Source organism: Perissodus microlepis, chromosome 11 (assembly GCF_051167445.1).
Source record: "Perissodus microlepis isolate ML-2025 ecotype Zambia chromosome 11, ASM5116744v1, whole genome shotgun sequence".
Lineage (NCBI taxonomy): Eukaryota > Metazoa > Chordata > Actinopteri > Cichliformes > Cichlidae > Perissodus > Perissodus microlepis.
In genome coordinates, this window is record NC_140471.1 from 21,485,065 (window position 1) to 21,502,752 (window position 17,688).

Here is a 17,688-nt window from a genome sequence, read left to right on the forward strand (position 1 = left end):
TACTGTTAATGAACATTAACACAAACACTGTACTCTTGACCAGCTACAAACTGTCTTGCGACTCATAACCTTGAAGGGAATGGAAACCCATGGAGTCATATTGGCTTTATTGCACCATAAAATTTAATGCAACTGTACTCTGCTGTAGCATAAACTGTTCCATTAAGTACAGAATTTGCAGTCAGTTTTGACACTGGAGTCGATGATACAAAGTTTCTCAGGCAAACTTACTCATTAGCGAATGAGCTATCTGACAAGCTTGCTTAGCAGGATGCAGGGGCTGAAATATACTGATATTTGTTTGGGCTTTTGCCTTAATTGGATAGTGACAGTGGAGGTGGACTGGAAAGCGGGGAAAGAGAGAGGGGAAGACACGCAGCAAAGGACTGGTCGGACTCAAACCCCGCTGCTTTATGGCCATGCCATACAGCATGTGGTCACCTGCTCACCCACTGAGCTAAACCGGTGTCACTGAAATATGGAAAAATATTACCAATGCCCCACCAGCCACAGCAGCTCTGCAATTAGCTCTACCCAATATGTAATCAACCCACAGACTGTATGTAAAAGATGGACTGAGCCTCTGAGTCTGGAAAATAATTCCAGTGTTTCTTAAACCTGCATTCTTTATAAAAGTCACTAAGAACAGTCAAAAACAAAACAAAACAACAAACTAACAACAAACTAACGAACAAAAACAATGAATTGAGCTAATATTTAGGGTGTGGCTACTTTTGGATTTTTTTAAATTTATGTATATTTTTATTTTGCAAAAAATAAAAATAAAAAATGTTTGAGGCATGATATTTTTATTTTATTTTTTTTTTTTTATCAACACGTTCACTAAGCACTCCATTTTGAAAAACATACATTTCCCGGCAATTGTTTCTGACTTTAAAGGGTTAAAACAGGAATTTGCATCTTTTACATACAGTCTACTTCTAATTTCTATCGGCTTCACAAAGACATACAGTCATGTAAAAATGTTTTTTGCATTGCTGCATGTAGTCCTGTATTTTGCCCCCACCGGAATTAAAGTAAGTAGTAGCTGCTAATCCTGATTTACTGAGCATTAATCAGGAGTGGTCGTCCCATGAGCCCAAGGTCAGACCATGCAATGCCCACAGAAACTGTAGGAAAAACCCAAAAAGCAAAGAGCTACATGTCACATGGCAACACAGCTTAGGTCTTTATGTGAAGGCTTTGGAGAGACAACACCAAAGCAGAGATGTTCAGCCAAAACTCTCAGAAACCCAAACACATCATACCATCAACCTCATACCAACTATGAAGCATGGTGGTGGAGGGGTGATTTCGACTTGTTTTGAGGCACAGGGCCAGGGCACTTCGCTGTTCTTGAGTCGATCATGAACTCGATCATGTATACCGAAGTGTTCCAGAGTCAAATGTGAGCACATCTGTCTGACAGCCAAATCTTGACTGAAAATGGGTCATGTAACGGGATGATAATCCCAAGCACAGCAACAAATCTGCAATAAAATGACTTAAGAAGAAAAGAAAAGTGCTGCAATGGTTCAGTTAAAGCCAGTTAAAGACTTCAACCTGACTGAAATGCTTTGATGGGACATTAACAAATGCCCACAAACCTCAAAGAACTGAACACCAAAATTCCTTCACAATGATGTGAGAGACTGATAAAGTCATGCCCAAAATTATTGCTTCAAGTTATTGCTGCTAAATATCGTTCTACAAACTGATTTTTTTCAATATGTTTTGGTACCAAATGATAACAACCAGGCACTGAATCACAATTAACTGCTACTAGAGACAGATTTGATTACAGAAGACATGAAAGAGGACTAAAAGTGAGCACACCTAATACCAATACATTTTTCAATTTAATATGTCTGTTTTGGGAAGACTTTTATAGGACGAGCTGCAATGCAGCTCAACTGATGGAAAGTATGGGAGATTTCATGACAAAGAGAGCCCAAAGACAGTACAGTAGAGAAAAGGGAATGAGCCAGATAACTGAAGAGTCTTTCCTTGAGGTCTGCAAAGCTTCAGTTAACTCCTACTCTACAGGCTATCCTATTTTCAAAAGGAAATTGTGGAGATTCTCAGTCAGCTGGGTCATGGTAGGTTATATCTAAAATGAACTTCTTCAGTTCTATCTAACTGGTTTGGAGGATGCCTGGGAGTCCTTCCCAGTCAGTAACAACTGAAGAAGCCTGAGAGGTGAAACTTCTTGAAGAAACTCAAGCAGATTGAGCAGTACTTTGATACTCGATACTTTTTGTAAGAATTTGCATGGTTCTAACCTTGCTGTTCACCATGTCCCTTTCTCCCAGTCGATTACTCTTTACATAAACGTAAAAGAAAACAGAGGGCCCCTCCACCCCCCGTTCCCAAAGCCGTGCCCCCCTCCATGCTCACACAAAGCCTTACTGTGTCCAGAGCCCAAACACCAATGTTGTGTCTAACCTGGTGCTTACTCCCCTCAACGCACACAAACAAGGATGTCACCCCCCACCTCTGACCATCTGGGCCCCCCCACGACCCCGCCTGCCCAGCTGGCTCAGAAATCCTTAAACAACCCTCCTACCACCCCACATCCTCAACACTCTGCAAACCCCACCTCTTTAGATTCTCAGTGTCATCAAACTGTGGCCAAACACTGATCAACCACTCCTCACAGAGAGGAAAGAGAGACTTAAGGGAAATAAGCTGCCGTGCTTATCTACCCTTTCCTGTCTGGTATGCCTCTACACAAGTGTGTATGCATTTGTGTGTCTCTGCTTTGTTCAAGGTCAGCAGGAAGTGTTGCTCTCCTCTCCTCCAGACCTTTTGCTTTTCTACAAACTCCCAATCTCCAAATGTGAGTGCTGCGTGAACTTTCCTGCTACATTTTCCCCTCTCCTGTCTCTGTCTGTTTTATCTTCACATGCAAGTTCTGAGCACTTTTGCATTAATATGCATTAGGATCTAGGTGGCTTTCCACCACTGCTCAACATTTCCCAGGAAACTCCTGTGTCATCACCCAGGCAAAAAACCTCCGTCCTCAAAAGGATATGTGTGTCCACATGTTCAAATACACTGCATTGTGCTTTAATATGAGTATGTAAGCGCTTACTATGATGGCTGTGGGTGTGCATATGTGAGTAAACTAGATGAAGTGATTGGTTGCACCTTTCCTGCCCTCCAGGCTCTATTAAATGACCAGAAGGCACAGGGTATTCATACCTCTTCACTTCTCATTCAAACTGTGTGAATCAGCAGGTTGCCTCATGGAACCACATTCGCTATCAATTCCCAGACACTGATAAAATACACAGATACACAAACACACAGCCTTGCTGCTTCAGGCCTAAAGGACTCTCAGCCTCAGGTAAAGACAGAGTCTATTTTCTGCCTGTTACGGCAAAGGTTCTCTTCAGTTTGTGTATATGTGTCTGTTCTATGAGACTCAGCAGCACAACAGGATGCATAGCTATGGCCAGCAGAGCTGAAGAAAATTGCCCAATTCAGGCCCAGAGGACCCATCAGTATGGAAACCAATTCATCGGAGCCATTTTGATATGGCAGGATGTCTGCAGAAACCATCATCCCCTTCTGTGACAGACCTCTCTCATACACGGGCACAACTCGCCATGTGTGGTCCAGTCTGATCCTAAAATAAGCTTTCCAGTGATTTTTTTTCCCTTTGAGGTATGAAATTACGGTCTACAGCATAAATGGCCAAGAGTGCCGTCTGGCAGTCTATGGGTCCTTTTTCTTTTAAATTTTCACCATTTGGCCAGAAACAGTGTATGGCGAAATGTTGCCTCACTGTACCCACCAACGCTGCAGCAGCTAAAAGTCTGGCTCCACTCTCTCACCTTCCCTGAGCGGCAGCGGCCACACTTTTAAGATTAGTGTAAGGGAGAAAAGAGGCAGAAGGCGAAGAGTTTGAGCTCTCGTGAAGAGAAGAGTGATGGTGAAAGTGTGCGCGCGCACGGCTAAAAAAAAAAAAAAAAAAAGTGCACGGGACGAGAGCAGAGTGCATGGACGAAAAGGGGGTGTACAAAGGGGGGTAAATAAGGTCAGTCGTGCCGTTGCTAGGACAACCACCAATCCGGAGCTGGGACTGGTTCCAAGCCAACGCCCCACCCATCCATCCGTCGTTCTAGCCGTCCTTTTCCTGCATCTCTCGGTCGGACAGCCTAAACCTCAGAGTAATGAGTGCTCTCCATGTTTCTGCAGTCTAAATGGAGCTGCAGAATAAATACAGGGCTGATTTGTACAGGTGCCAGGCTCAGACACAAACTAGCTACAGTACCTCACCGCCAAGACGCTGACAGGAATGACATATGACGAGAGGTGGGGAACAATGACAACTATGATGGGTGGACACCAAGACCAATGATTCAAACTATTTATAATATCTATCAAAGCGTATTGCTACAAAGTGGCAGCTGGGCTCATCTGCTGTGTCAACATCATGTGTCTAATATTTATGTATTGCTGGCTGGGCCCTTCGGATTTGCACAGTTCCAGAGCAGACAGATCCATCTATATTCAGAAACCGTCATGCTAAAGTTGAGTAAATGGACTATAAAAAGGTTTGTTATACAGAGTTGCCAGTGTTGCCATGCCAATAGACTGTACGGTGCATTGTAAAAGGGCACATTGGCAAGCTTCTTAACAGATTAAAAAAAACAAGAAAAGGAAGAAAAAGTATCTGTTAGACTGCTTTATACACATGTGTTTAAAATGGAAACAATAGTCAGAATGACTCCATAGTTGGATCGTCACTGTCCGCATCCATAGGCTGTCATACATTCTGAGTTTCTGTCTGTCCTTTGAATGATAAAACGAGGATTTGACAACTCTGAAGGTGAAGGCTGCTTTGAAATTTTATAGAAAGGTTCTGTTTCTGTGCCACTTTTATGAAACTCAAATGCTCTAAATTGGCATTCAATCAAATGTGACCCATTTTTGTAGCAGTATTTGGAGTGAATGTGTTGGGGTTTTTTGGTGATGATGTCTGCTGTTGGTGTCATTTCTCATGTTGCATAAACGAACATTGTTAAACCAATATTTTGTAATTTTTTGTTACTGACTTCTTCTCTTCCATTCAGTCTTTGTAGTATACGCTCTACACTCTCATCTATTATTTAACTATACTTAACTACACTTACATGAGCCCCGGGTCTTTCAGCCCACCTGTGTAAGTGGGTTAAGGAGGACATGCAAGCGACACCCCATAGACACACATTTGCTCAGATGCACTCAATATAGTGAAAAGGGCGCTCATAAAGCACATACACTCAGCCAATAAATCAGACTTGGCTTTAAGAATCCATCATTTACTAAGTAGGTCACAGTTCTGATGCTGTAGACACTCTTTCCCATTTGTGTACTCTGTTTTTTTCCCTCCCTCGCCATGATGAGAAGGTCAATGCTGGATAGGCAGCCTAGTCCATTTATCCCAGGTGTGCATTCCTTCTCACTTTCCCATTGTCTGATTATTTGGTGGTTGTTACCTTAGGAATGGCCAGTTGGAGGCCTAGAGCTGTCTTTCTGTCTGTCACTCACACACATGCACACACACACATACATACACAGTTAAGACATGTCAAGGGAACCTGCTCTAATACAACCAACAGGCTTGAATAATTTAAACAGAAGGAAGGAAAGGAAGGGAGACGATAGAGAGAGAAGGATTGGAGAGGCATACGAGTTAAGGAGTAAATAGAGTGAGCTGGTCCCTTTCAGTCTCTCTGTCTCCCAGTGAACTTATTTAGAAACTTCTATTCTTGGTTTCACTCTCATCTTCTGTCTTTCACCCCATCTTCAGCAGGTCTCATTTCCTTCACCAGTCAGTGTGTCTACACCTTCTTCACCATTCCTCTTCCTCCGAATGCTTCTTCCATCATCGTTTTACCCACTTTGCCCTCCCTCCCTCTCTGTTTATCTAAGCACTTTCACGGTCACTGCTTTGGAATCCCAGGAGTCTAAACTGCCCTCTTCCCTCTCCCTTCCCACCATCACAGCCGATCCACGCTTCTCTCTCCCTCTCCATCTTTTTCCGTCACAACGGTTAAGATTCATATCGCTCTGTGTGTCGGGGGTATGGAGGGTCCCCTTTATTTCCCCTCAAGGCAGCCAGCTTTGTCCTGTTCTAGTCACGCACAGCCACCCACCCTGCCCCTCACACTCATGAACACATATTCACACCAGGGGTAGGACACTTACAGAGCCCGATACAATCAAAAGAGCCGAGAACAAAAATACTACATTATTGCCAAGTCTGCATGGGGTTTTGGCTAGTGTTTGGATAAGACTGTTGAATATGTTTTATTAAACTGAGCATATACAGCATTTTTAGCTCAAGTACATGAGCTCGAGAGTGTGAAATAAAAATTTATACTCTTGACACTTAGCTTGATTTAAAAGTCTGCCTTGAAGCCGGATGCCTCTGAATTTCTTAGAGGGGCCAGTTGTGTTCCACAACACTGATGAAAGGTTCAGACACAATAAGAGGAGGGGTGGTGGTGGTGGTGAGGATTTAGGAGCAGAAAGGAAGGAAATGGTGAGGGTCAAGAGAAGCGGTGCAGACGCCAGGCTAACGTGGTGCTAATAACAGCCTGGCATTGGACTGGGATTAACTGATTAATTTGGGATTAAAGATGACTGGTCGCTACTTTAAGTAATGAACCAGAATGACCCAAAATTACAAGATTAACACATAGGAGGCATGGTATGTGTGACTGTGGGTGAGTGTTCTTTGTTTCTTAACAGCAAAGCGACACACGCTGCGACAAATACTACAAAAACTCACTTGTTTAGGTGTTAATTATGAACTTTTGATGAAGAACAACAAGGCCTTCACCAAATTTCCATTCTGCAGGCAAATCCATCACATCGATAAATGCAATAAACAAACGCAGCGAGTGAGTGATTTTGCAGCTTTTATGACTAGGCATTTGTCACCGGGTGTATTTTAGGGGAACGCACAGATTAATTCTGCGATCATAAACGCGCAGCATCTGCTACAGTGTTTTGAGAAGTGCACCGTGTACAAGAACTCCATTTCCAGCTGAATAGGGGAGCAATGAGATTCATGAGTTCTACTGCTACAAGGCCACAACTATGGAGATTTGGGACAAAGCTATTTCCATCCATTCAGCACAAAACGCAACCACCATTCCCGATACTCCTAGACTATCAACGATTCCAAAAAATAAAAGTTTACTTAAAGGATTAAAGAAAACACAAGTTAAGCCCTTAAAAAACTAAGTGGCAGATAAAGCATAACTAAAATTGAGCTCCAAGTTGGTTTTCACAGTATTTCCCCCCCACGCTATGCACAGTAACATAACATGGCGAGATACCAAACTAATAACATGCAGATTATTAAGAGATACATATGTGTTTGTGCACATTTAAAAAGTGAACACAGTAGGGGGTTAACCGATGGCAATTATATAGCTACAATTACATAGCAGAGTTGATCAAATAAAGAATTCTGAAAAATAAAGCCCACATTTCCTTGAACTCATAAATAAAAGATCTCATTGGAAGAAAATGTTGAGGAAAGAGGTGGAAAAAAGGAACAAGGATGCAAGTGAGAAAAATAGCAGTCAGAGTACCAGGAGACAAGCATCAAGCTGTGCATCACTGCACCCCCCCTCCTCCCCCCCCCCCAAAAAAAATCATGTGGTACGGGTTATTGCAACAACAAAAGCAAATCTTGTCTGCATGCACGCACATCGCCCCCCCCAAAAAAACAACAAAAAAAACCAACAAAACAAGACAAAAACCATATCTTCATCTTAGTGAAGTCCTCAAAGAATTGCTGGTATTTATTTCTTTAATAATCATGTGTTATTATATTATGTCTCGGTGGCAATCAGGTAAAGACTGTAGCGCAAACTGAAAGCAGCGTCAGGTCTAAACGCAGCGTGATCCCTACGTGGCTTCTCCCCAGAGTCCGAGCATCCATGAGCGAGCGTATATGCAGGCAGGGTGACGGTAGCGTGTGTGAGCCTCTCTACGACACCTGTATACATGGCTGCGTCACGGTGAGTGTGTGAGTAAGCCCCTGTGTGTGTGTGTGTGTGTGTGTGTGTGTTTGGAGGGAGGGGTGGAGAGAGGGTTTGCTCCTCACGCCTTCTTGTGACAGTGATAGTAATACCTGCTGACATCCTTTCTTCCCTCTCTCCCTCTCTCCCCATCCCTCCATCCCTGGGGGCCTCCCTGAGCTGTTTTGGGAGTTGAAATCTGTTGACTCTTTCACTACCATCGTCTCCTTAACGCACTCTCCATCCCTCACTTTTCTCCACTGCAGGTCTAATGTTTTTACCATCTCTGGGGGCTGACGAAAAAAAAAAAAATGAAGCAGGCAAGGCAGCGTGTATATTCATTTGTGGTGTGTGTGGCAGCGCAAAGAGAAACAGAAGCGAAATGTGTGTGCACGTGTTTTACATCACTGGGGGGTAGGCTGTGCTACCACACTTCTGGGAGGCAATACCAAAATAATATTAGTTTTTGTTCCACCATGGAAAAGTCTCCTAAAAATAAATAAATTAATAATACAGAAGAGTCATAATATCAACACAGCACAACATTTGTCTTGTGATCTATCTGGAAATCTCAAAGGACAGGATAAAAAGCGGCTTTAGGAAATAGGAATACTTGTATATGTGTAGCTGAAAGTGTTACTCGAAACTTTTCTGTAACAACTATAAAAAGAGAGCAAAAATGAAACATACACCCCATAAGTACACACACATGTTCACACCCCTTTACATATCTTTTTAAATCTAAAGATTTCTTTGTTGTGTGTAGATAAAGTGTACACAGCCACACCTATAGCTTTAAAAAAAATCCTTTATACATACCACCAGAATACATAATTGCTAATACTTATCAAAAAGCTGCGAGTTAGCAGCTTGCACAAAACATTCTCCGTAATCAGAATATGGGAATTTATGCTATTCTGTGCTTTTAAGCATTTTCCTCAGAATTCATTTTTATATAAAAGAAAATTATTTTAAATCCTCCATTATACACCCCCCACGACAGAACGCCAGAGTGCCTTATTATTATTACATCAAGAACATTTATGATATTTCCCCAAATCGTAATAAATGTAGCTTAAAAGCACCACTTCGCAGACACTTTGTGACACGTGAAAGAGAGAATTTAAACCTGAGACAGATTTGTGGGGCTCTTTACTTTAATCCAGTGACACACTGCAGCGTTCAAATCAAACACATGAATATTAAGACTTTTAAAAACACATCAAGCCCATAGACCTCTACTCCTCTACTGTCGCTTTTCAGCCATCTACTGGTTATGTGACACATGAGAGAAGCACTCCTGAAGTCGCAGATTTATGATGAAAACACAAAAGTTGTCCGCTAACAAGGCAAAAAGTTAGAGTTTTGCAAGAAAAATGGCTGTCCTGTCTGCACCTGATGACTGTGACTCTCAGTTAGTGACCAAAACAAGTGAGTCATTGCACGGAAATACGCACAAAAGCAGGAGCAATTTCTAGGAAACAGGCTTGGAGATTCTGTGTGAACATCTAAGCAATTATCAAGAAACACTTCTGGAGTGAATGTCCTTAAGCATCTTTAAAGAGTATAGAGATATGATGGCAAACATGTCTCAGTGCCCTCCTGGTAGTGAGGACCTTGTCTGGTACAATAATCCTGATTCCAGCTACAGCCTTTTGCTTTGCCTCGGTCAATACTAATTCAATTTCTGTCAGCGGGAATTCCCAAGTTGCCTCTTGGCAGGATCTCTGAGCTGAGTGAAAGAGTACAGCGAGAGGTTATAGGTACATGCGGACGCGTTTCTGCCTGCACGCGTAATAAAATGAGAATGAAATATTCGAAAATGCACATATGGGCCAAACAGCGAGCAGATTGCTTTGTTTTGGTCAAGCTTAGAGTGACGGCGTTTCCCACAGTTTACAAATTCTTGCGTGCCAATTTAATTGGCGGCGTTTTGTACGTCAAAGGAATACACAGCTCGCCTGACACTTACAACAATGACATCTCATTGTGTGTCGTGAATGAATGAATGCGCTCCTGCTCAGTGCTCACCAACGGCCCTTAACCACCATAACCACCCTCTTCACACACATGCGCCACAGCAGCCATTTTGTGCCAAAGCTGGGCTGCACCGTGCCAACTGAGCTGCAGACATCACTGAACCTCATTTCATTCCACAGCTGTTCCACCCCACTTGGAGACATTCATACAATGCAACTTATTACAGCTTAATGCAACCTAATATTGATGTATGTGTGTACACAGAGAAACAGGGCAGCGTGGGGAGAGAAATTGGGAAAGAGATGGGTCCATATGCAGTCTAGCGATAATGCAAGAAGCCGGCGATAATATCTGGGTGTTAAATTGGTATCGATTGACTAAATATCCTGACCAGGAGGAGAGAGCGGCCGTCCTTTCATGCTTGTACACCATGTCTGCTCCGACTGCTCCAAGCTGCACTGTGACTATCTGATCCATTTTAATACAGACATCCTCACTGCTAGGCCCCAAACCTCATTTTCAGCACAGTGTGCTCGAGTCTTCCTATGCATGTGTATCTCAGCGTTCACTTCAAATGCAAAGATTAGTTTTGTCGTGCAACGATTATGCTGGTTTCATTCTAAGGTATATCACTAAACAGTGAAATAGAGGATTACTGATTTCACACAGATGTACACATGAAAGGTGAGGGAAGCAGTGTCGCATGGTAGATACCTCTAAATATTTCTGGAAAGACTTGCTGGAGATAGTTAGGCCATGTGGCATTTTAAAGTTGCACAATACTCTTATATGCAAGCCCCACCTTAAAAAAAAGCCAAGCATCCACAGACAATATTATGCCTTTTTCCTCGAACACTTTAGTCACACCTAAAATCAACTAACGAGTGGAAACAAAACAATGACCTATTTAGATGCGAGGCTGGCAGGCACAGTGGTTGGTAAATGTTCCCACAGCTACATACTGCTGACCGGAACAGACGATTTTTCCTGTTAAGCTATTTTCACTACTTGCTGTGAGATGAAGGGAAGTTTGGAGAAAAGTAAAAAAAAAAAAAAAGATAGACAAAAGCACCTCCAACCCCCCCCAAAAAAAGAAAAACAACCCAGATGAATTATGTGCGAGATCAGAAATGAATCAAAGCCTTGAGTGGTTTAATGGGGCTGTGTATCCTCGTGCATTTCTGGGTTTTGTTTTTCCAGAACTTACACTTATCACACTGCATCTCTTCAAGGAAACAAAGACTTCCCTTTTACGCTAACCAGCCAGTAAGAGCCACAAGCTTGCACGCACAGACACACACACAGGCACGCACACACCTCTGACAGAGCTATTGTTCCAGTGAAATGAACTTCAACCAACAACAACGACGACACCCAACGTCAATTCTCAGGCATTCAAATCACTAAAAATCACTGCCTTGCATTGTTTTCTGACAGAGATGAAGAAGCTCGAGTGTACACAGAAGTTAACTCAACCACAGTTTACCTCCAGATAATAGACTCGATACCACAAACAAACAGACAAAGCGCATTTACAAAGACAGATAACGTACACAATTGCACTCGCAAAGGCGGTTCTATATCTGCACAGACCACAGCGCAGCGGCGAAGTCAGACAATAGGCACTGACACGGAGGAGGGAGAGAGACACTGATGCAGCTATGACAGATGAGAAAGAGAGAGAGACATGAAGTGATATTCAGAGAACGAGGAAGAGAGTGTGTGTGAGAGTGAGTGAGAGAGAGGGGGACTTCTTTGTTAGCAGGAATAAAGTGGTAATTACCTCACTGTGGGTTTGTTGATTACAGTTCAGCCAGGTTCTCCATGTTAATCATTTACCAGGGGAAGATAGAGATTAGTACATAGACAGACACAGAGAGAAGAGAAAGCAATCCGAGGAACGTATTCATTTGCATGTCCAATCTACAGAGGGGTAATAGATGCAGACAGATCGCTGGATGAAGGAATAAAATAAGGAGAAGAAAGAAATCAGTCTAAAAGTGCACTCATCATCCTTGACAAGACACAATTACAACTTATCTGCTTTTATTTTACTGTATATTGCATGTGTCTGTTTGTGCAATCCCACAGATCAGTTACGTGTGTGTGTACGTGAGTGCAGCTATGGTATGCAGAATGTGATTTACTTTGGTATTTAAACTGGATCATTCACGAGTGCACACAGACGGAAATGATGCATAAACAGAGCAAAGATTACACGGAGGACTTATGAGGGCAGCTTTCAATAAAGATACAGAAAACCAATACAAATATTCATCACCTCATGCCCCGTTTAAACATGCTTCACTGGCTTAGAGCTCACCCTAGGTCTTTGTGTGAGCGGGTGAGAGACGGGGGGAGAAAGAAAGAAAGAAAAAAAAAGAGAGGGAGCGCGAGAGCTCAGAGGGGTCTGGTCTGATGTTTTATGATGATTAAGTTTGTGTCCAAACTTTCAGAGTGAGTTCAAGTCTGAGCAAGTGAGGATGCAGGTAAGGAAAACTGGTTACGATGTTTCTGTCGCGGGTTTTAAATGTTAATGTCATTTACAATTAAAACTACGCTTGTCTGCCTCTACGCAAATTCAGAAACCAAAAAAAATTGGGGTGCGGAGAAAGCAAAGGAGCTGGCAAGCAGAGACTGAAGCTTGAGCTGTGATCCAGGGGAACTGTTGCAACAAGTTTTCATCCTCTCCGGGCAGATAGGAGGGAAAGCAATAGTACAAGTGAGTGCCAAGAACCAGAAAATGGAGTAGGTGATTAAAGCTCCAGGTATGGGTGACATTTATTCTCGTTACAGATGTATGAGCAGCCCAATCTTTCAAGCCATTTCTTGTCCCCCAAGAAGTGTAATTCAATCCCTAAAGTTTTGATGCTTTGAGTAAACTTCCCGACGGCTCCTGAGCGAATTTATGAGGATGCATGCAGCGCAAAAAGCAGACACAGCTGTATCTGCAAATAGGCTGGTCAACGTGTTTGGCCCAACAGGTTTAAAAGCTCTCCGTGGAACACAAGAAGAAGCTGAATACACCAATAAACCAGTCTGAGCTTGTGGCTCAGGGGAGAGCTAAGGTAAACTGTCAGCACTCACAAATACACACACACTCAAGCTTTGAGCACTGGGGTTATATTATTATACTAACCTTTAACTGCTCCAGGAAGTAAAAAATAATTTCTCTTCTAATAAGGAACTATTGCTCTGAGAGAGACACGGTTATAAAATGGAGAGCGATCGTAAACCGTGTTCATAAAAAATCATAAAAGAGGGCGATCGAACCACTGGAGCCCCACAAAAGAAAGAGGCAGGGGTATCCGATTCTGCAATGTTCAACGCCGACCCCGCAGTCAGTCTATCACTTTCATTTCAGAGCTTCATTTTTCAATATAGGGGGTGCTAAATGTGTGCCAGTTAAAGTGTTTCATTGAGCCTTTGTTACAAGCATATTAGCCAGCAAAGAACAGAGCAGTGAAGCCCTACAGTCTCCACTTCACTGCCCTTGCTTCATTAAAACTATAAATCTAGATGTTGTAGGGAAAGGTGAAGGCCAGAGATGGGCTCCTGTCGTTCATATTAAAAAGGGTCCGTTTTCCCACCAGCTACGGTTGTTATAAGCAGCTTAAGCATTTGTTTTAAGCTAGTCTTTAGATGATTTCCCAGATTCACATGTGACAGGAATAATGTTGCCATGAATACACTCAATCACTTATTGTTAGTTCATGAATGTGCAAAATAAATTTCCAAAGAAGGTTGGTGCATGGGGTCAAATTTATTATCAATATTTTACCAATAAATCAAGCAAAGCCAGTTCTACACAAAACTATAAACTGTTTTTAGCTTATAAAGCTATAGTGTTTACAACATTTGCAGTTACAGAGGAATGTTAGTGTGTATCTCAAGTCATGCGTCTGGCAACATGGAGAATGATGATCCAAGATTAACTCTCTTTAAGTCCCGTTTCATCAACTCCAAAAGAAAACGAGGCTTTTCTCTTACTTAGTATACCTCTGGTCACCATCTTTGACCTGCTGCTGGTTTTGTGTCGCCCAGGTAGCCCATAGATGATGGACTTACCAGAGCCATTTTAGCAAGAATCAAAGCACTGAAACTAAATCTCAGCCACAACAGTGAGCTGAAAGATGTTAAACAAGGCAATGTAGAATGGGAATGGATGAAATAACACAAAGTTATGCTGAAAATGTCAAAAAAAAAGGTTTTACATGGTTATTAATAACAGTTACACTGTAATCTGTTGCAGCACTGTGAACAAAAAAAAAAGCAGAAAGCCAATCGTGGTTATTTTCTGACTGTCTGTACTCAGAATGTCAGACGCAGTCTTTGGCTCTCTTATTGCTACGTTGATCTAACAAAATCACGACTCTCGTGTCCCTGTGCTCCTCTTCCCCTCACCTGGCTGCATTTACAGGCCTCAGGACAACTTGGCTGGCTCGCTGGCTGGCAGCTAATAGAAAATATGGTATGGGAAAATGACTGAAGCTCAACTAATCACACAGCCAATATCCATCACTGGGCTGGAGGGAGTTGTGAGACATAAAGCGGAGAAGGAGGAGTGAGGGAGTGCAGACAAAAGATGAAAGGAGAAGGATGTAACAAGGGAGGTAATGAAGAGAGAGGAGAGGAGAGGAGAGGAGAGGAGAGGAGAGGAGAGGAGAGGAAAATCCTTGTGGTAAACCCAGGGGATTCTGGACTTGGTGCAGCATCACGGCACCACTGATAGCTTTGTGATTGGGTGGTGTTGCTGATGAGAGTGATTCTCTGCCACAGTGGGTTACTCTCCACCGTGATGCTGATGGCATTGTGATTGCGTGGTGTTGCAGCAGACTGTGTGGCCGTGCCACAGGCTGTGACCATTCATCCCTGAATCTCTAGAGAACAAGAAGGTGCTTCCTAATCCTCACAGTGTTTCTGTCCACCACATTTCTGTCAGATCCCAATTACATGACTGAGTTTTCCCCCACATGCACACACCGGGTATAACCTCCACTACAAGAGCCTGCCCCCTAGACAAAGGAGCTCTTGGGGAAATTAATAGTCCCAGGAGTCATATTTCTGTCAGATTTTGAGCATCTACAAATGTAAAATCATAAAGATAAAACAGTTACTGACAGAGCAGTCTCTGTGGCCAACGGCTAAGTAAAAAGGTCGTTCATCTGAAAGAGCGTTTGGGGACTCTGGCCTCTGAGAGAGCAAGAGTCTAGAAAAACGTGTAAGAGAGTCGCGAATGTGTTCTGGTGGGCAGTAGCCCGTCAGGCCCCGCAGGTCTTCCACCTCAAACCTTCAATTAGCAAGCACTGGAACACCTGGATCAGCAGGTGAGCCACACTCTGCCTGGCTAATGGCCCCAATCAACCCATTACACACACACAGCTTCCCCTTACCTGACTACATATTCGCTTATGCACAGCAGCACTTTAGACTTTAATATACACCTGTGTCCTGAGAATGCTATCTAGGGCACTATTCAGAACAAACACTTAGGAAGAAACCCTTACTTCTGCCTTTCTATAAGTAGCATAATCACTAACTCCAAGAGGCAGCAGACAGGTGAAAGCCACGGTTAGAGTGTGGTCAATATGATAAAGATAACTGGCTGCGGCAAGGAGGTGAGATCACTCAGGTCTCTCTCAAGTGGACCGAGGGTTCCACTGTACTCACAGAGTTGAGACTACTTGATTTAAAGGAAACAGCCTGATAACTTTTGGTGCAGGTTTGACCTGCTTCCCTCCCTACTGCATTTAAGTAAACATTGACGTGAGCTGGTAAATAGCTGAGATTCTTTTAAACAACTAAAGCCTGAGTCATTCACAAGGCATCATTAAAGATGTTGTGCAATGGCATGAAAGTGCAAGTTCAGACCAGCTATGTTTATTCTCACCTAAACTGGTAGATTAAACCAAATCTGGACCCCTTAAGAGTGAACATTTATTTGGTCACTAGTGATGAAAATAAAACAGCCTTCTCGTTTTGTACCAAGAGAAGCGTCATTACGCGCACAGACTCCCCCTCCTCACCTTGTGTTTGTAGAGTTCCAAAACACGGTGTGCCTTTTGGCCACAACAGCTGATATTATATTGAAGAAGACAATCGTAGCTTTCCAAGCAGGCGGAGTTCCGAGTGTCCACAGCAAGGTGCCCATCCTGGCCGCTGCGGAAAGGTTCTGCACCGGCTGGGAGTGGTGCGCAAAATCAGGTGACGAGACCCGACGCAAAGGAGCTCCGCGAACAACTTTCTTCAGGAGCTTCACCAACTCATGAACAAACTCACACTTTAGCGTCAACTGCTGCTGCAGCTTCCCATGATGCAACAACGTGAAGTGATGTCCCTCACAAAAAAAAGTTAACAATTACAGGCTGCAAAGAAGGTGTGCACCACCACAGAGAAACGTTGCTGAGCGCGTCTCCACACTGCGCATCGTGGTTTAAGAGTGAGCTCTAGTCACTGTAATGACTTAAAAAAAAAAAAAGAAGACTGACTTTAAAGCTTGGGGATTCGAGTACAGTAATAGGTCAGAATATAAATTTTAACTGTCAGATGGTTTGGCAGCAACAGGCTACGGAGCGCTGGAAGGGCGGATGCGCTGGGCCGAGGGCGGTGCCGCGGAAACTTTAGGCCAATCACTCAACAAGGGTGTGGCCATGTTATTGTACTGCAGCGCTAAGTTAAATCCTTGGGAGGTGCGCCCACTGGTGTGGGGAGACAGATTGTCACTGTTCCAGTTTTTCAGGAAAACCTGGGTTCTTCTTAGTGGACCGAATAGTTTCACTTATTCAGTCTCATTACTCAACAGCAAACACCGCTTTTGTTGTTGGGTGTCTGCTCTAAGGTAAGCAGCTGACTGATACAAAAAGAAAGCGTCCTTTGTCCTCTCCTGAAATTTCTTTTCAGTCCTTATTGTACAGCCCCAAGTAGGCCAAAACTGTATGGTGAAGTGGTGCATTCAAGTACCCAACACAGGATAACAGCAGGGAGCCACAACATCTCCGTAACTGGTGTCTGCAAGAGCTACATTTAGTTCAACCACTCTTGGCTGGATGGTGTTTGTGTGTGTGTGTATGCTGTGATAAGTATTAATTCTCTGGTTGTTGTCAAACACCCCAGGGGAGGGTGTAGCGACAGTAATCACAACGCCTCCATGGGCGAAAGCCACTGGTGGTCCTCTCTAATTATCTGATTTTCCAAATGTGTGTGTGTGTGTGTGTGTGTGTGTGTGTGTGTGTGTGTGTGTGCGCAGCCTGTGTGGTTCACACTAACTCAGCTGTTGGTTCAGTGCTATCACTCATCCAAAGTTACATTGATAGCTGTGTGCACATTTGGTTAGTTCCTTTTTTCTTGTCTTGCTTTCTGTGTCTTCTACCATGTGTGTGTCTGTCTCTGTGTGTGTGTGTGTGTGTGTGTGTGTGGCACTAGGACTCATTAGCTCACTTCCTGGAGGTCCTGATCATTAATTTCCCATGATGCCTCAGTGCTCCTGTGTGGCTAATTTGTCCCTGGTGAGCCAGCGCTCCCTCAGCAAACGTGGAGAGGACCACAGAGGAGTAACTCACTCTGTGGGGGTCTCTCTCTTTCTCTCTCTCTGTTTGATTGATCTATAGGACCAGACAGTTCCTCACAAATTTTGCAATAGTGCCAGAGGTTAATAATACTTTGTGAAAATTCATTTTATTCT

At 43.3% G+C, this 17,688-nt stretch overlaps 1 protein-coding gene across 1 annotated transcript in view; it reads right to left on the reverse strand.

The window, feature by feature from the left end:
- Positions 1–16,578, reverse strand: part of efna4 (ephrin A4) — a 36,345-nt gene extending 19,767 nt beyond the window's left edge. The window contains exon 1 of the mRNA XM_084944179.1: positions 16,034–16,578. Coding sequence (XP_084800305.1) covers positions 16,034–16,158 — 125 coding nt within the window. The 5' untranslated portion in view covers positions 16,159–16,578. The remainder of the gene's footprint in view (positions 1–16,033) is intronic.
- Between the last annotated feature and the right edge of the window lie 1,110 nt (positions 16,579–17,688).